At 38.5% G+C, this 21,311-nt stretch overlaps 1 protein-coding gene across 3 annotated transcripts in view; it reads right to left on the reverse strand.

Moving 5' to 3' along the window:
- Window positions 1-21,311, reverse strand: part of wdr33 (WD repeat domain 33) — a 217,738-nt gene that overhangs the window by 32,830 nt on the left and 163,597 nt on the right. For all 3 annotated transcript variants that reach the window (XM_039762909.1, XM_039762898.1, XM_039762920.1), the window contains exon 18: window positions 8,918-9,272. In XM_039762909.1, the coding sequence (XP_039618843.1) occupies window positions 8,918-9,272 (355 nt within the window). The remainder of the gene's footprint in view (window positions 1-8,917; window positions 9,273-21,311) is intronic.

Raw genomic sequence — 21,311 nt, forward strand, 5'->3', positions numbered from 1 at the left:
AAGAAGAAGACGAGCTGTTTATTGATGCAGTAAGAAACGAATCGATGAATGAAACCTGTCATCTTTACAGCGATTGACAAACACGGAATGTAACTTGAACACAACACATCCTACAAATACGAACCTGATTGAAAGAAATAATGATAATCAAATCCTTGATGACAGCAACACTCAGTAACACTCACAAAACAAATACTGTATATTGACAGTCATGTTACGTTATTTTTAAAATGTTCCCTTTTCTTTTTAGCTTTTTAACACACTACTTCTCGCTGCGATACGGGTATATATATATGTATATATATATCCCGATCTACATACTCGAATAATGGATACTTTATTAGCCATCAATGATTGTTTTGGTAAAGCCATACTCAGTGTATTCATTAGATGAGCGGTAAAAAGTAAGAGCGAGGGAGGATGACTTATTGAGGCATGCAGGCTGTAGTCTTGCGTCAACTCTATCTGAATTGCGCGATCACATTTGAAAAAATATATCTTTTCAAGTTCTATTTAGTCCATATGTGTCAAACTCAAGGGCGCGGGCCACATCCGCCCGGCGTGTAATTATATCCGCCCGCGAGATCATTTTATATACTGTATTATTGTTATTAATGGCCGGGTATATGAAGCGCTGGTAACACAATAAACTACAGATCCCATAATGCAGCGCTTCAGCTGCCTTGCCAACACTTACGCGTTAATCAAGTCTAGCTTATGATGCTGCAAGTTATTGCGAAGCTAGCTCACACGATGCTGAAGAGAAAAGTTGATTCTGAAAATAGAGCCTTTAAAACCGATGGGAGGCTGAGTATATGTTTACTGAACCCGTGTGTCTCATTTGTGGAGCTAATGTGGCTGTAATTACAGAATTTAATCTAAGACGGCACTATGAGACGAAACATCAGGGTAACCTGAATGCAATGCAGAAGATACAGAAAGGAGAAGAATTAAATAAGAATCTGACACTTCAGCGGACGTTTTACCGTGCACAATCACAAAGTGATTTCAAGTGAAGCTGCTTTTATGGGAGACACAAATGCACCAGTGCAATTGCCCCACTTTCCCTGTTGCCAAGTAATGTTAAACCAAGTCGTCACTACGGTGTTCCCAAATCGCACTTTGCTGATAAACTGGCGCACTGAGTTTGCACGGCGCTTTGGTGACTTTGAAGAACAAAAAGTCCGTCTACATGCGGCTCGAACCTTGTGCATGTTTGGTAGCACATATCTGTGTGAGAAGCTCTTCTCAGTGATAAAGACTAACAAAACAGCACACAGGAGTCGCCTCACTGATGAGCACCTGCAATCCATCCTGAGAATCTCCACAACACAGAACCTCACACCAAACAGAAACGAACTTGTTGCCAAAAAAGATGCCAGGCGTCCAGCTCTAAAATGACATATGAGCAAAGACAACTGAATGATTTGATTTGTTATTGCTGAAAGGAACACATTTTATTTATATTTCCAGGTTTTGTTATGCAGCATGTTCATATTTGAATTTGTATAATTTTGACAGGATATATTTTTATGGAGAGCAAAATCTTTTGGGATATTTAAAATCTAAGTTTATTTTTATATAAAATTACATAAGAGTAAAGAAATTTGAATGTTTGTTCTTTTAACGTTTACTTTATTTCTAACTTGTATAATTTAGACAGGATATATTTTTATGGAGAGCAAAATATTATAAGTTGTTTAAGGTTTGAGTTGATTTATTCAGAATAATATTCCTGTCTGTTTTACCATTCCTACCAAAGATATTTCTGTCGACTAAATAAAAATTCCTTCTATTTAAAATTTAAATAGAACTTGAACAAATCGATAGTTCATAATATCCACGCAGACTTGCACGTAAGAGCGGAGTTATCCGTTTTAACAAGCAGCGTATTGCACTGATCTGAAATAGCTGTGTGTGTATATATGTAGATATGTATGTATATGTATATATATGTTTATATATGTGTGTGTGTATGTATATATATATATATATATGTATTTGTGTGTATATATGTGTATATATATGTATGTATATATGTGTGTGTGTATATATATATATATATATATATATATATATATATATATATATATATATATATATGACAACAACACTCATCACTCACAACAGTGACAAAACAATTACATTGACAATCATGTTACGTTATTTTCAAAATGTTTCCTTTTCTTTTTCATTGCTTCTTTAACACACTACTTCTCCGCTGCGAAGCGCGGGTATTTTGCTAGTATATATATATATATCTCAAAATACCCGCATGAGAAGTAGTGTGTTAAAGAAGTAATGAAAAGAAAAGGAAACATTTTAATAATAACGATACCATGATTGACATTGTCATGAGTGTTGCTGTCATATATATGCCTGCCTAAATAAGTCACCCTCGATTTGCTCTTACTTTTTTACCGTTCATTTAATCATGGCTAGTGGCGGAAAAATTATAAAATGGAAGGAGGATGGCTTTACCAAAACAATTATTGATGGCGAATCGATTATTTATAAAGCTTGAATTGGTTATCTGTTTTTCTGTGTTAACCTCATATTTTTTCATACTTCTTCTCAAACTAAGGTGGTGCGAGGGTAAAATGAATTGGGATGCGCTGACCAATGTAATCTGCTTGTAATGCAAAGTGTGATTAAATGCATTATTTTTTAACGCGTTATGGAGCACATGCATCAAGCTTCTCAGCTGTGCTTGTGCTAAGAAAAGGAAAGTTTTTAAAAATAACGTAACACGATTGTCAATGTGACCTTTTGTAAGTAGTGCCTCGAGGATTCAGTGTGTAGAAACTCGAGACAGCGTGTGTATTAACTTGTGGATTTTTCTGTGAGTATTTGGTGGCAGTCTGACAAAGTTGCTTCGGAAGACGGCGTTAGCCGCGGAGCTCAGCTCAGCTCAGAGCGAAATTAGATGAATGGTAGGGGATATGATGACGTGACTCCCCCACCCGCCTTAACTGTCAATCCCCCACAAACACAGTCTCTCGGAATTTGCATTAGCACACCCCTTCACCTACAATTTTAACTTAGTTACAAAGTGATCAAAACTCGTTTATATCCTGCGTCCTCTCATTAAACTTGTATCCCGCATTACCTGTGGGCATGTGAAACGCCAGCGGTAGCCTGTCTATGAACTTAAAGTTTAGGTTTACACCTTGCATTCTTTTCGAGGTAGCATCACTAATGAATATGGTAGTATATGTCACTCGCTCGCTTCTTATTGTTTCGCTGCCTTCTCAATTATATAATGCATGTTTTCTTAAGCGCTATTTGGAGGTCTTCCTGGTTTTCTACGCACTGCGTTGACAGTCAGTTCACGTGATTACGTGGGAGGCGTGATGATGTCACACGAAACTCCGCCCCCCCACGTCATTCCAGCTCAACTCCATTACAGATAATGGAGAAAAATACCTTCCAGTTATGACCATTAGGCGTAGAATTTCGAAATGAAACCTGTCCAACTTCTGTAAGTAAGCTGTAAGGAATGAGCCTGCCAAATTTCAGCCTTCTTCCTACACGGGAAGTTGGAGAATTAGTGATGAGTGAGTGAGTGAGTGAGTGAGGGCTTTGCCTTTTATTAGTATAGATATATACACACATATATACATACATATATATACACATATATACATACATATATATATACATACATATACATACATATATATATACATACATATACATACATACATATACACATATATACATACATATATATACACATATATACACATACACTGCTCACAAAAATTAAAGGAACACTTTTTTTATTGGGCCTGGCATGAAATCAATTAAACCTGTCTGATAATTTTCTGGTTGTTAATCACTTTCAGCTGTATTGGTGTTCATGGACTTAACGACAGGTGCACTAAAGTGGTAACAATTAGAAAACCGTCAAAACAGGACTGGTTTTACATGTGGAGGTCATTTCAAGTTTCTCCCTCTTGATCTTTTTTTGGCTGGTTTTCCACTCGTGCTAGTTTTTGCTTGAGTAATTATCTCTAGATAGATAGATAGATAGATAGATAGATAGATAGATACTTTATTAATCCCAAGGGGAAATTCACATAATCCAGCAGCAGTATACTGATACAAAGAAACAATATTAAATTAAATAATAATAAAAATGAAAAGAATTAAAATAAAATTAATGTTCGTGATTTACTCCCGGGTGGAATTGAAGAGTCGCATAGTGTGGGGGAGGAACGATCTCCTCAGTCTGTCAGTGGAGCAGGACAGTGACAAAAGTCTGTCACTGAAGCTACTCCTCTGTCTGGAGATGACACTGTTAAGTGGATGCAGTGGATACTGGCAGTATGAGGCGATTCCTTAACCCTACAGAAGTTGCAAAGGTTGTCCAACTTCTCCAGGATGCACATCCACACGTGCTGCAGCAAGAAGGATTAATGTGTCTCCCAGCACAATCTCCAGAACATGGAGGAGATTTCAGGAGACTGGCTGTTATTCTCGGAGAGCTGGACAGGGCCGTAGAAGGTCCTCAACCCATCAGCTGGACCGATACCTGCTCCTTTGTGCAAGGCGGAACAGGCTGAGCACTGCTCGTGCCCTACAGAATGACCTCCAGAGGGCCACTGGTGTGAATGTCTCTACCCAAACAATCAGGAACAGACTTCATGAAGATGGTCTGAGGGACCGACGTCCTGTAGTGGGCCCTGTGCTCACTGCCCAGCACTGTGGAGCTCGACTGGCATTTGCTCAAGAACACCAGAATTGGCAAGTCCGCCACTGGTGCCCTGTACTTTTTACAGACAAGAGCAGGTTCACCCTGAGCAGCTGTGATAGGCGTGAAAGAGTCTGGAGAAGACAAGGAGAACGATATGCTGCCTGCAGCGTCGTTCAACATGACAGGTTTGGTGGTGGGTCAGTGATGGTCTGGGGAGGCATATCCATGGAGGGACGCACAGACATCTACTGCGTAGGAAATGGTGCTCTGACTGCCATAAGTATCGAGATGAAATCCTTGAACCCATTGTCAGACCCTACGCTGGTGCAGTAGGTCCTGGTTTCCTCCTAATGCACGACAATGCCCGGCCTCATGTGGCAAGAGTATGCAGGCAGTGCCTGGAGGATGAAGGAATTGAAACAATTGAATGGCCTTCACGATCCCCTGACTTAAACCCAATAGAACATCTGTGGGACATTATGTTTCGGTCCATTAGGCGCCGTCAGGTTGCTCCTCAGACTGTGCAACAGCTCATGGATGCCCTCATACAGATCTGGGAGGAAATGCCACAAGACACCATCCGTCGTCTCATTAGGAGCATGCCCCGACGTTGTCAAGCATGCATACAAGCTCGTGGGGGCCACACAAGATACTGAAAAGCATTTTGAGTAGCAGAAATTAAGTTTTTAAAAAAATGGACTAGCCTGCCACATCTTCATTTCACTCTGATTTTAGGGTGTCTACACAATTGAGCCCTCTGTAGGCAGAAAACTTTTATTTCCATTAAAAGACTTGGCATCCTTTTGTTCCTAAGACATTGCCCTGTCGTATTTGTATAGATATCCAACTTCATATTGAGAGCTGATGTATCTAATGTGTTTCTTTAACGTGTTCCTTTAATTTTTGTGAGCAGTGTATATACATACATACATACATATATATATACATACATATATATATACATATACATACATATATACATACATATATATATACACATATACATACATACATACACATACATACATACATACATACATACACATACATACATACATACATACATACATACATACATACATATATATATATATATACACACACACACACACACAGTGGAACCTTGGTATATGTCCTTAATTCGTTCCAGACCCTTTGACTTATACCAAACAAATTTTTCCCATAAGAAATAATGGGAAAATGATTAATCCGTTCCCATGAAAAAAAAATCCTATTGCTATTGGCATATTATACATTGATGGGGTTGTATAAAATAATTTAAACACTGCTTAATACTAAAATACATAAATACAAAAGCAATTAGATGAAATAAATGAAAATTTTACCTCACTTTACTTTTTAATAACATCTTTGTTTTTCACAATTGTAGATACTGTTGTTCTCGGCAAACGGTATGCAACAGCCATGTCCCGGATACGCATGCCACCTTCATACTTTTCAACAATCAATTCAAATTTACATGAAAAAAACACAAAATCACGTTGTGACGATGCAGGTTTGCTGTATGCTCCCATCTGCTCCCAGGGAGCCCTTGAACCCTACACCGTCGGTAATGTGCCTCACTGCTAACCTCATCGGTAAAGCAAGGGGATGGTGAAAAAGTGCTAAGTGCTTTTTCTAAAACAATCAACAAAACAAGGTGTTCAAATTAAAGTGCAGTCTCCAAAGTTCCAATAAATAATCCATAAAATCAGAAGTGAAACGTGGAGGTTAAAAACAATAGAAAAAAATCTTCTTAAAAACAACGAAGTTAAAATAGAGCAGGAGGCATTCTTTAAAAATAAAAAAAAACAAGAAGCCCGGTGCCTTTTTACCTGGCGGCCCCCCTGCTTCCCAACAGGGGAGTCGCCCTACTTGCAGCTGACGTTAACTCGGCCTACTTCAGCTACTTTTCTCTCTCTCACTCACTCACTCACTCACTCACTCACTCACTCACTCACTCAACCTCCTGTCCATTCTTTCTTTTTCCTCCCCTTCTAGCCAACCCGCGCTACTGTTAATCAAGATAAACAGCCCCAGGAACAATCATGAATGCGGACGGTCCCTCACAAGTGCACTTTGGTGAGAAACGCCCACATTGCTAATCGCCCTGACAACCTTCAGCCACATAACCACCACGCCGCGAGCACGGTGATTATTTATTTTAAAGCTGGACTTTGACAGGGGCTGTGGACCTGTTATATCACACACGTGAAAGTTCACAGAGAGATATAGCGCGGATTGTTCACTGAATGCTAGCTACTGGCACACTAACGCTCGTGGGCAGTCGTGGCTTTGTCTCGAGAGAGGAAAACAAGGTTAGCACGCAAGTCGTATTCCAAACAAAGGTCGTATACCAAGAAAAATTTTTCGTGTCCACACAGGACATATACCAAGTTGGACTTATTCCAAAGCAGACGTATACAGAGGTAACACTGTGTGTGTGTGTGTATATATATATATATATATATATATATATATATATATATATATATATATACACACATACATAGATACATACACATATATATATACTAGGAAAGAAACAGCATTCGGAAACCTTGAAGTGGGTCATCTATCAATGTAAAAAATGAACAGACCTCTCCTGCCTAAGATTATTTTAGCAGGAGAGGAGATTTTCTAAAAGGTAACTTATCCAAAAAAGCTTTTCCACGAGTTTTCCTTAAAATATGGATTTGTAATCAAATCAACTGGGTCAGTAAGAGTGATATAAATAGTCCTCATATCTGGTTATAAAACTCTTGTTTCTATTTAAACCATGTTGCAATGTGTTCAATTTTTGCATCGGTTTAACTTCCTAACTTCCCATTCCTTTCTCTCCTGCTATGTCTTGAAGTTGCTCATAAGCACTTTGACTTTAAAATCCTTTCTCACACTGTCCATTGCTGTAGAAGTCTACTCCTATAGGAACATCTCTATTGTCATGCTTAATGTGGAACCTATGTAAATTCATCCTTTGGCAAAGTGTCTGTCCAGTTTCTTCCCTATAGAGTGCAATGCTGGGAAATTTCATAAACAGAATTAGGTGGACCACATTAGATCTGCAGGAAAATGATTCCTTTATGTGATGTGTGTATTATAAATGTGAGCAAAGTTTTTACATCTTTTCTGTAGGCAGGTACATGTACCATTTTGTGTTGATTCACTTAAGTGGCTTTGGACAATAAGTTGCTCCGGATTTGGTGGTTGTTCGTATCCCACGAGGGGAGGTTTTGGGAATACACCTCTCAGCGTGTAATCATTATTTAGTAAAGTTCTTTTATAATTTTGTGAAGTATTTCAAGTTGTGGGTTATAGGTGACAAAAAGGGAGATGCTTTTCTTGTTTTCTTTGTTTTAATATGCCAGAAGATTGTTACTGGATATGTCAGTATCACCTCTTAATTAATTGTCCGTTGTTTTGGGTGTATGTCCATGTCTAACGAAATCTTATCTGAGCTCCTGCAATTGTTTATCCCAGTATGTTGGGTCTGAGAAGAAGTACAGTCAAAAAAGTAGAAAAGGAGTGTGGTGCTAACAGGAGCTCATTGTTACAGTATATGTGAAATTATAAGCTTTAAATTTAATGTAAGCAAGTGGTATGCACATTAAGATTTAATGTATATAATTAAAAAGATATGTTAATTAAAAAGAATGGCTATAGTACCTGGATTTAATACGCGAATGGCACATGTCAGTCCAATTTTATTTCCCTGCCAACAACAAGCATTTAAATGCTTACCCAAACCATTGTGATGCTTTTTAAACCAAAGGATGGCTGTATAGGTGAAAGATCAGCATTTTGAGATTATCGTTAAGTCAGGATCTTGAAGGCACGGTGATCGGACATAAAATGTTAAGCACATATGGCTGCACGCGCTGACAGATATGCTTATATTTAAATGTGCACATAAATCAGTGCGTCAGCAACAGCACCCTGCAGGCACTGTTGAAAATCACAGCAAGCCAGAGGAGACGTAACACTCAAATAAAAAATGCAAGCATTAGAGTGAAAAGCCTTTTCATAAAATCTGGCTGGAGTTTAAAAAACAAACAAAAAAAAAACAGAAAATAAAAACACTCCAGAAATCCATAGTGCAAAATAGAGGCCATTACATAACTTTTCCCACTAAATTAAAATGAAAACATTCAGTGGAAATGACTCAGATAGAGACTACTTCAATATAAAACACTGTGAGAAAGCAAGTTTTGTTCATACCTCTCCTCTCGTCTTCCTCTGAATCTTGGCTCATCACTTTCACGCGAGAATCTTTCCTCAGAGAGCCGACGTCCATCCCAGCTGCCTTGAGGGCCACCTCTACTGGGACCTCCTCTTCCATCACTTTCTCGGAACTCTGATCCTTGTCCACGTTGTATTCTCCAATTTTCTTCAGCTCTAAGATGGAATCTCTCATCTGAACCATCCATATCAGAAGGTGGACCACGGCGACCATCACGGGACTCCCCCCAAAAACGGCCTCCTCTTTCTGATGTTTGATCAGGTCCTCCACCTCCATCAGGCCCTCGTCGATCCAAATGGGGGGCCAGATGATGGTTTGGAAGTCCACGGGTATCTACAGACAAATAAAGAAATACATGACGATGAAGAAAGGAAAAAAACAAACAAATAAAAACTTTCATTGTAGAAGACTGGAATTTATTGATTTAAGATTATCTTCTTCACATTAGCTTTAAGTCAGCTAAAAGTAGCATTTTACTCAATAAATTCCACCTTGATATACAGGGAGTACTATGAGTGAGGGTTTAAAAAACATCATGCAGGGGTCTCTTAACTTTTTTTTGTTTTTACTAAGGGCTGCAGCTCTACCAGTCAATGGACTAAGTGGGTCACATAATCACAAATCAAAATGTTTTCCTGTAATAGAGACTAAAGAATATGTTACGCTTACATTGAAAATGGAAAATATACTGTATGTTTAAAGGTAATGACATCAGTATTTCTTTAGTCATTTTAGATAAAATCTTAACTGCACTAAACAAAAACAAATTAGGGCATATTTTAACAATTAGTATAAATACAACCAACATCACAACCCTATTTATTTAATAAAACTTACCTCTAAAATTCATTGGAACAGCTTTCTTAATAAAACGTAACTTTTCATAAATAAATACTTTGTGTGTTTTCTGATGCACTCTGAAGAAGACTAATTTCTTAATAGTCAGGAGACAAGTGAGAGTGAGCACAACGATGTTATGATTGCAGATTACTGTTCATGAAATGTGACTTAATTTGGTACATGAGAGAGAAGGTGCAGTCATATACAATGAGGGTTGTCTGTACCAGTGTTAAAAAATAAAATCTTAGATTTTGGGGGCGCCCCTTCTTTTCTGCATGCTCTATTTCCTAAAAGTCTACCATTTGTGTTGCCTAGTCATGGCATATACAAGGATGGACATACAATTAAAAGTACTCATGAAGCCTCGTAAAGCATTCAAATAAATGTATCTAATTTTAATTATCTAATTTATTTGTGTTTCTAACAGTGTATCAGTAACATCCAAGAGCTTGACTGCACTGCATGTTCAACTGAACAGGCCACAGGCTGTGGACCCCTGGATAATATTACCATTTCCATTGCAATGTCTCCTTGATACACTAAAGACAATTAGCAGAGCTTTTTGCAATAAACCTGTGAATGATGGAAATATGTCATTTTAATTGATGCTTGCTAAACAAAATGCATTTCTACAATATTCCCACAGATGCTGCACCATCCACGCTTAACCTTGCTGCAGAAGAAATCTCTTGTGAATTAAAAAAATTAGAACTTTGCTATAGTGATCACCCACTTTCTGTAAGTGCTTACTTCACATGGGCTAAAGGTCATCTCTATGATGTGAAAATCACATCTGATCTAAAAATAATATATGAAGGAGGATTTGAATTTTATCTCTCTGGTTAAAATTACATTTTTAATCAGATTCTGACAATCATTACAACATAAGAAGCCCAGATGGAATCAATCATGATTGCTCAAATTTGTTAACTACAGTAATCCCTCGCTATATCGCGCTTCGACATTCGCGGCTTCACTCTATCGCGGATTTTATATGAAAGCATAATTAAATATATAATGCAGATTTTTCGCTGCTTCGCGGGTTCTGCGGACAATGTGTCTTTTACTTCCTGTACATGCTTCCTCAGTTGGTTTGCCCAGTTGATTTCATACAAGGGATGCTATTGGCGGATGACTGAGAAGCTAACCAATCAGAGCACGCAGTTAAGTTCCTGCGTGCTGAATGCAGTGTTAACCAGGAAGTCTCACCTCGCTCATTCAGCATCAACGTGTTTCGCTGTGTAAAGAGTTGTGCTCTTTTGTGTTTATCTTTGTGCATAGTCAAGCCCTTCATTATGGCTCGAAAATGATCTGCTACTGCTTCAGGGGCCGTGCCCAAGTGCAAACGGAAGATGTTAACGATTGCCGAAACGGTAAACGCGTTTTGGATTTGTTGAAGGCTACGATTCTTTTAATTTAAAAAGTAGGAAAGGAATATAAGATCTACGGCCACAGTGTCCTTTTAACCAGGGTGCAAAGCAAGTTGTAAGTGGATGTAATAAGGCAGTAGTCTGGATGGAATCTGCTTTAGGGATTTGGATTAAAGACTGCCAGAAGAACAACGGCAGTGCTACACAATTGCCTGAAGTGGCTCCTTTGGAAGGGCTGTAACGCTCTCCTTTGTTGTGCAGTAAAATTAAACTCATTGTTATCGGACAAGTCATCGTGTCATTGTTGGTAAGTAACCATAATTAATTTTCTACTTACAGTACTTAGTACATGTACATACGTTTAGTGTCACTGTACACACATTTACTGTATACAATTTTTATTGCATTGTACATATTTATTGCTGGCGGCCTGTCTATCGTAATGGCTGTAACATATGTGATATCGGAGACACTCAATATCTTTAAAATAATATTTAGGTTTTACTGTATATAAACAGTGTGTTTATATACATAATTTCAATGAATCTTACCTAATATCTAAGAGAATACAAAGGGATTATGCTGTATAACTCTGCGGGGAATATTTATAAACAGTGTGGGAGAGTTTATAAGGGCTTAAAATATATAAAAATAATCATACAAACATATGGTTTCTACTTCGCGGATTTTCACCTATCGCGGGGTCTGGAACGCAACCCCCGCGATCGAGGAGGGATTACTGTATATGTTTTTTTCCGCAAGCTCATAAAGGTCTGAAGACATTACATCACTGACCAAGTCTCTTAATCATATAATGCCTTAATTTATATATGTGCTACACAAATTAAACAACTCAATGCATTAAATATTTCCTCCTCAATAAATACAGAATTTATTTAGTAACTGTTGTTATTCACAACAAAAAAGAACAAATCGGTAAATATGAGTTTAAGTACTTATCAAGTAACTTATAACTAGTCAGGTATGTAAACAACACAGAACAAAATTTTAAACCAAAGGACAAAATGTGTAGGGTGTTAAGTGTGTGGAGGACCCGGCGTAATACCATGTTAAACCATTCATGGTGGATGACATGAATCTTCATTGAAGCAGTGAGGAAACAGAATTTTTATTACATTTATGGGGTGATAAAGCTACTAATCATACCTAAAAAATTAGCTTTCTTCTAAAATACATAAACTGAAAAGCAAGAACATAAAAAAACTCAAAACATTGGGATACACATTCGTGCATCACATCACATGTGCAGCCCATACATTCCACATACACTGAATTCAAATGTAAACTCTAAGGCCACATTTAAACTATGCAATTTAAACACCATATATAACAGATTGGATTCTTCACCAATTACAATTTGGGCATCAAACCCTCATAGTTTAAATGTAGCATATACTGAAGGAAAAAAAATCCTGATACCAGAATCTTGAATGGTGAGCTTTCTTCAGTGCCTGAGTCTACTCCTGAAGTATCAGATAAAAAGCACGAATCAGCTATGCACTGGGTGCCAATATATTGTAGATCCTGTACAAGAAGTCACTGCAAGCTTAAAATCAACAAATGAACTATAATCACTGATTTTTGAACTTGGAAGGAAAAAAGCAGAATACACAGAGAACACCACACACAAAGAAGAATGTGCAACTTTCACATGTGTATCTAGCAGACTCTAGATTTTCATCTGGGATGCTAGATCTGTGAGACAGTAGGCTAACCGCTGTGCAAATAAATAAATAGACACAAAAAAATGATGTACTACAGAGACAAAAAAAAAAACTATTAATGCATTGGGTAACAATATAAAACTGTCCAGAAAGGACTTCAACTAATAATGACATTTTAAACTTTGGAAGTTTTATGAATCTCTATTTTAAAAGTTAAAAAAAAAAAAACAAACAACTATTTAAAGCACATCTCTGTTACATCTAACACATTGAGTTCTGCTTACATTATCGTATCTCTCTGTTCCATTAACATACAGTTGAAGCCAGAACAACAAGAATTGAATTAAATGACCAAGTCTAAATTCCCTCAAAGCCCAATATACAAATATCTCAGCTATTCATGTTCTATACTAATGAAAATTAAAACTAGCCAGAAAGGATATTTGTGAGGTATCACATTTGATTAAATGACAAGGGTAAAATAGTAATTATGCATGTTTGAGAGTTTAGCCTTGTGCTCCTGGTTTTGAGGCTGTATAAATATTTGTTTTGCGTACTCAAAAACAGCACATTGACTATAGGAGATGACTATATTGCAGTTTACCTGTTTTGTTTCCGGGATACATTTTTCCTTCACAAAAGAGTAAATTCAGCTTGTTACACAAAGCTGAGACTACAAGAACGAGTATTTTTTTGCCTTTGTGATGATTCAAATGTTAACCAAGGCAAAAAAGACAGTGCTCCTCAAAGCATCATTTCAAAGGTTTAATTAATATGTTTGACTGGCAGATGCAGTACTGCCAAAGTCAATTTTTAATTTAAGGATTCTATTAAACGTTGACCATTCAAGGAAGCTAAAGAAATCAAATCTAAGAACACATGAATTTTTGTAATAAGACTTGTTACAAAAATGCAGCATGAAAAGCTTTGAGTATTCCATCAACTTTTTGCTGATTTAATTTTCATGATAATCATTAGCACTTACCAGTGACTACAAACAGTAGAATACAAACCAAAATACAAACAGATAAATTATGTGTTAATAGGTTTGAACCATGTAACCTGATGCAAAAAGCACAGACTACTGAGAATCTGCCATATTCAACTGTGAGAAAACTTAATAGCACTATATAGGATATGTAGAGAGGATAATATAATCTAATTGGAGTGTTTTAAATAGTTAAAAATTAGGAAGAAGAAAAAACAAAAATAAAGAATCAACAGCTTTATATATGCTGAACATTACAAATCATACACTGAAAGCAACAGCAGCGGACAACCCTCTATGCCACCATAATCTATACTAATAAAAGGCAAAGCCCTCACTGACTGACTGATTGACTGACTCATCACTAATTCTCCAACTTCCCGTGTAGGTAGAAGGCTGAAATTTGGCAGGCTCATTCCTTACAGCTTACTTACAAAAGTTGGGCAGGTTTCATTTTGAAATTCTACACATAATGGTCATAACTGGAACATATTTTCGTCCATATACTGTAATAAACTGCAGCTCGATAACCGTGGGAGGTGGAGTTTCGTATTAAAGCATTTAACCAATCACATTTCAGCCATCATTTGTTGCCAGGCAGAGGGGCTTTCACAATCCGTTGTGCAGTCACTCTAACACAGAATAAATGTCGATTAACCTGTTGCTTCAGTTTTTGAGTTGGTGTCAGTAGGGCCCTCTAGCAGGCGTACGTCAACGTCACTGTATTCAGACCCATTGACTGGATAGAAGCCAATATGAGGAACTCTACAAGGCCACTGAATGCACCGCAAATGCTCCGAGCGAAAGATCGTAGCGTGCACTACGGCCAACTCCACGGCAGGATTCTGGACAATATTATTTGCCAGACACAGACCAGATTTCAAGACCACGAAAACCTGATGTTTGTCATACTCCTCGAGCATCAGAAGTTTCGGGAATACAAGTAAAATTTCACGCATGCAGCCTTCTCCAGTTTAACACACGAGCCAAGGAGCACTTTTTGATCTGTCTCGGCAAAAAACAGAACTGACTGTAATGTATGCCATGGATGATTTTGCAGGAAAATCTTCCACTGATCTCCTTGACTTCCTTCATCAGAAAAATCTGAATGAGAGCATGGGGCAGCTGTTCACATTGGTATATTTCGTGGTGAGCATTCCCATGTATACTGCTTCTGTCGAGCGGACATTTTTAGCCCTAAAGCGAATTCAAACTTATGCCAGAAATACCATTGGGCAGGTTCACCTTTCAGGATTAGCTTCGATGGTGATAGAAAGGGACGTTTTGATGGAACTGAAGCGCACAGATAATCCGTACGACAGAGTATTTGAACTGTTTTTGAGGAAAGAGAGGAGGATGGATTTTGTTTAGAAATAATCCAAATTTTTGGTGAGTAAAATGTTGCTATTTTCTTAAATAATATTGCAAGTTTATGAGTTACTAGCAAAATACCCGCGCTTCGCAGTGGCGAAGTATTGCCTTAAAATTTTTATTAAGAAGAAAATTAAACCTTTTTAAACTGAGGGAAAATATACCAATAATTATTTGTTAAGGATCTCTTTGTATACCACATTGTGAGTTCGGCCCACTGGTTGTAATATGACCAAGCTGTGCACTGAGCTTACTCTTGAGCATGCAACGTACAGTTGGCCATGTGAAAAGTAATCTTGTTTCAAATATCACAGCTTGGATTGCTGCTGTCATAATCAGTTTGAGTTTCATGGTTTGTTTCAATTACGACAGTATTTGTAGGACTTGTGTTGAAGAGAAATTCGGCATCTGTCAAGCGTTGTAAGTATACAACCGGTTTCATCGATAACTTCACATCCAGCTTATGAGAGTTTAAACATTCATAAACATCAAAGTGTCCACTACTGAAATCGTCACCTGTCAATCTAAGATGCTTAAGAGGCATTGGCGGTTGTCAAAAGGTGTAAAATATTTGGCCATTTCGGTACACTTGAAAGAGACAACCGAACAATTCACCGGCAGCCATCAACTCACATGCAGATGCATAGGTGAAGGGCTTAAGCATTTCACTCTTCTTGTGCTCCTGTGTAGAATAATTATCTCCTGTACTGTCATCAGTCCACACCTTGAACCTGTCCCAGTCATTCAATACATAAGACACAATGTTCCTCTGGATATCAAGAATGAGCCTGATATGGCCGTGCAATATATAACAAAGAGAATGGAAAAGGTAGGTGCCATCTCCGGGCATGGAAACCACTCGGTAAGTGACAGTTCTTTGATCGATGGTGATCACCTCAATAGACATGTTAATGGGGGTACGGTTGGAATGATAAAGGAAATGGGTACCTGATAACTACAGTGGGATGCAAAAGTTTGGGCAACCTTGTTAATAGTCATTATTTTCCTGTATAAATCGTTGGTTTTTACGATAAAAAATGTCAGTTAAATATATCATATAGGAGACACACACAGTGATATTTGAGAAGTGAAATGAAGTTTATTGGATTTACAGAAAGTGTGCAATAATTGTTCAAACAAAATCAGGCAGGTGCATAAATTTGGGCACCGTTGTCATTTTATTGATTCCAAAACTTTTAGAACTAATTATTGGAACTCAAATTGGCTTGGTAAGCTCAGTGACCCCTGACCTACATACACAGGTGAATCCTATAATGAGAAAGAGTATTTAAGGGGTCAATTGTAAGTTTCCCTCCTCCTTTAATTTTCTCTGAAGAGTAGCAACATGGGGGTCACAAAACAACTCTCAAATGACCTGAAGACAAAGATTGTTCACCATCATGGTTTAGGGGAAGGATACAGAATGCTGTCCCAGAGATTTAAGCTGTCTGTTTCCACAGTTAGGAACATATTGAGGAAATGGAAGACCACAGGCTCAGTTCAAGTTAAGGCTCGAAGTGGCAGACCAAGAAAGATTTCGGATAGACAGAAGCGACGAATGGTGAGAACAGTCAGAGTCAACCCACAGACCAGCACCAAAGACCTACAACATCATCTTGCAGCAGATGGAGACACTGTGCATCGTTCAACCATTCGGCGCACTTTACACAAGGAGATGCTGTATGCGAGAGTGCAGAGGAAGCCTTTTCTCCACCCACAGCACAAACAGAGCCACTTGAGGTATGCTCAAGCACATTTGGACAAGCCAGCTTCATTTTGGAATAAGGTGCTGTGGACTGATGAAACTAAAATTGAGTTATTTGGGCATAACAAGGGGCATTATGCATGGAGGAAAAAGAACACAGCATTCCAAGAAAAACACCTGCTACCTACAGTAAAATATGGTGGTGGTTCCATCATGCTGTGGGGCTGTGTGGCCAGTGCAGGGACTGGGAATCTTGTCAAAGTTGAGGGACGCATGGATTCCACTCAGTATCAGCAGATTCTGGAGACCAATGTCCAGGAATCAGTGACAAAGCTGAAGCTGCGCGGGCTGGATCTTTCAACAAGACAACGACCAAACACTGCTCAAAATCCACTAAGGCATTCATGCAGAGGAACAAGTACAACGTTCTGGAATGGTCATCTCAGTCCCCAGACCTGAATATAATTGAAAATCTGTGGTGTGAGTTAAAGAGAGCTGTCCATGCTCAGAAGCCATCAAACCTGAATGAACTAGAGATGTTTTGTAAAGAGTAATGGTCCAAAATACCTTCAACCACAATCCAGACTCTCATTGGAACCTACAGGAAGCATTTAGAGGCTGTAATTTCTGCAAAAGTCGGATCTACTAAATATTGATTTCATTTATTTTTTGTGGTGCCCAAATTTATGCACCTGCCTGATTTTGTTTGAACAATTATTGCACACTTTCTGTAAATCCAATAAACTTCATATAACTTCTCAAAATATCACTGTGTGTGTCTCCTATATGATATATTTAACTGACATTTTTTATCGTAACAAACAACGATTTATACAGGAAAATAATGACTATTAACAAGGTTGCCCAAACTTTTGCATCCCACTGTGTATATAAACTGCTCAAAAAAATTAAAGGAACACTTTGAAAACACATCAGATCTCAATGGGAAAAAGAAATCCTCCTGGATATCTATACTGATATAGACTGGGTAATGTGTTAGGAACGAAAGGATGCCACATCGTTTGATGGAAATGAAAATGATCAACCTACAGAGCCCTGAATTCAAAGACGCCCCAAAAATCAGAGTGAAAAAATTAGGTGGCAGGCTAGTCCATTTTGCCAAAATTTAATTTCAGCAACTCAAAATTGTACGCAGCACTTTGTATGGCCCCTGTGTTCTTCTATACATGCCTGACAACATCGGTGCATGCTTCTAATGAGATGACAGATGATGTTGGGGGATCTCCTCCCAGATCTGGACTAGGGCATCACTGAGCTCCTGGACAGTCTGAGGTGCAACCTGGTGGCATTGGATGGACCAAAACATAATGTCCCAGAGGTGTTCTATTGGATTTAGGTCAGGAAAGTGTGGTGGCCAGTCAATGGTATCAATTCCTTCATCCTCCAGGAACTTCCTGCATACTCTCACCACATGAGGCCAGGAATTGTCGTGCACCAAGAGCCACTGTACCAGCATAGGGTCTGACAATGGGTCCAAGGATTTCATCCTGATACCTAATGGCAGCCAAGGTGCCTTTGTCAAGCCTGTAGCGGTCTGTGTGACCCTCCATGGATATGCCTCCCCCAGACAATCATTAACCCACCACCAAAATGCTCATGGTGAATGATGTTACAGGCAGCATAATGTTCTCCATGGCTTCTCCAGACCCTTTCACTTCTGTCACGTGCTCAGGGTGAGCCTGCTCTCATCTGTAAAAAGCACAGGGCACCAGTGATGCATCTGCCAATTCTGGTATTCTATGGCGAATGCCAATCGAGCTGCATGTTGCTGGGCAGTGAGCTCAGGGCCCATTAGAGGACATGGGGCCCTTGGGTCACCCTCATGAAGTCTTTCTGGTTGTTTGGTCAGAGACATTCACAACAGTGGCCTGCTGGAGGTCATTTTGTAGGGCTCTGGCAGTGCTCATCCTGTTCCTCCTTGCCCAAAGGAGCTGATACTGGTCCTGCTGATGGGTTATGGACCTTCTATGGCCCTCTCCAGCTCTCCTAGAGTAACTGCTTGTCTCCTAGAATCTCCTCCATGCCCTCGAGACTGTGCAGGGAGACACAGCAAATCTTTTGGCAATGACACGTATTGATGTGCCATCCTGGAGAAGTTGGACTACCTGTGCAACCTATGTAGGGTCCAGGTATTGCCTCATGCTACCAGTAGTGATACTGACTGTAGCCAAATGCAAAACTAGTGAAGAAACAGTCAGAAAAGATGAGGAGGGAAAAATGTCAGTGGCCTCCAACTGTTAAACCATTCCTGTTTTGGGGGTCATCTCATTGTTGCCCCTCTAGTGCATCTGTTGTTAATTTCATTAACACCACAGCAGCTGAAACTGATTAACAACCCCCTCTGCTACTTAACTGACCAGATTAATATCCCATAAGTTTCATTGACTTTATTCTATACTCTGATTAAAAAGTGTCACTTTAATTCTTTTGAGCAGTATATATATATATATATATATATATATACACACACACATATAAACATATATATATACATATACACAGACAGACACACACACGCGCACACACACACACACACACATATATATATATATATATATATATATACACACACATATATATATATATACACATATACATATATAGCAAAATACCCGCGCTTTGCAGCGAAGTAGTGTGTTAAAGAAGTAATGAAAAAGAAACATTTTGAAAATAATGTAATTGTCAATGTAATCAATGTAATTGTTTTAACACTGTTATGAGTGTTGCTGTCATATATATGTATATACAGTGTGTATGTATATATATATATATATATATATATATATATATATATATATATATAGCAAAATACCTAAACAGCGAAGTACTGACTTAAAATTTTTATTAAGAGGAAAATTAAACCTTTTTAAACTGAGGGGAAATATACCAATAATTATTTGTTAAGGATCTCTTTGTATGCCACAATGTCAGGTCAGGCCTCCGGTTGTAATATGACCAAGTTGTGCGCTGAGCTTACTCTTGAGCATGCAACGTACAGTTGGCCATGTGAAAAGCAATACTGTCACAAATCTCACAGCATGGTTTGTTTCAATGACGTTAGTATTTGGAGGACTTGTGTTGAAGTGACATTCGGCATCTGTCAAGCGTTGTAGTCAAGTGTTGTAAGCACACAACCGGTTTCATCGATAACTTCACATCCAGCTTTTGAGAGTTTAAACATTCATAAAAATCAAAGTGTCCACTACTCAAATAGAATCTAACATGTTTAAGAGGCACTGGCGGTTCTCCAAAGGTGTAAAATATATTCGCGGGTGAAGGGCTGTGCTTAGCATATTCATAAGTAAGGCTGCTGCGCTACTCAGCATGCCTCCCATTTAATTTACTGCCTGCCCATATAAGGCCATTCTTCACTACGGTGTGTTCATTCCTTTCCTTGCTTCGCCAACGAAGCAGCCTTTTTATTTAATCCACGGGTTCTCCGCTGTTTTATTGTTCATTTATTACGATTGTTATACTTATTGTGTAGGTATTTTACACTTAGTTTACTGTTCAGGTACCCATTTCCTTTATTTAATCCGCAGCTTTTCTGCTGTTGTTTTGTTTGTTTATTACGATTATACAGTAGTTACTTGATTCCCTTTCTTTGCCTGCCTGACTGCCTGCCCATATAAGGCGCTCCGCAGTTTTTTTGTGAAGCAGCCTTTACACAGCTTCTTCGCTGTGTTATAAACGAATGCCATATAAGTCCGTCCTTTCTCCTTGCTTTGCGGTTCTCTACAGTTTTATTGTTCGTTTATTACGATTGTTATAGTTATTGTGTAGCTATTTTAGACATAGTTTACTGTTCAGATACCCATTTCCTTTATTTAATCTGCGACCTCTTCGCTATTTTTTTTGTTGCTTTATTACGATTATAGTTATTTATTGATTTCCTTCTTTCGCGGACTGCCTGCCCATATAATGCACTCCGCTGTTTTTTTGTGAGGCAGCCTTTACACAGCTTCTCCGCTGTTTTATTCTCCTTGCTTCGCGGTTCTCTACACTTCACACAGCTTCTCCACTGTTTTATAAACAAACGGCATATAAGGCCGTCATTTTTCCTTGCTTCACCAACTAAGCAGCCTTTTTTATTTAATCCACGGGTTCTCCGCTGTTTTATTGTTGGGAGCTCTTCCTTCTTTTCTACGTACTGCGGTCACAGTCAGTTCACGTGATTACGTGGGAGGCGTGATGATGTCACATGCAGCTCCGCCCCCCACGGCTGTCGAGCTAACGTCCATTACAGTATATGGAGAAAAATAGGTTCCAGTTATGACCATTACACGTAGAATTTCGAAATGAAACCTGCCCAACTTTTGTAAGTAAGCTGTAAAGAATGAGCCTGCCAAATTTCAGCCTTCTACCTAAACGGGAAGTTGGAGAATTAGTGAT

The sequence above is a fragment of the Polypterus senegalus genome, chromosome 1, assembly GCF_016835505.1.
Source record: "Polypterus senegalus isolate Bchr_013 chromosome 1, ASM1683550v1, whole genome shotgun sequence".
NCBI classification, from domain to species: Eukaryota; Metazoa; Chordata; class Cladistia; order Polypteriformes; family Polypteridae; genus Polypterus; species Polypterus senegalus.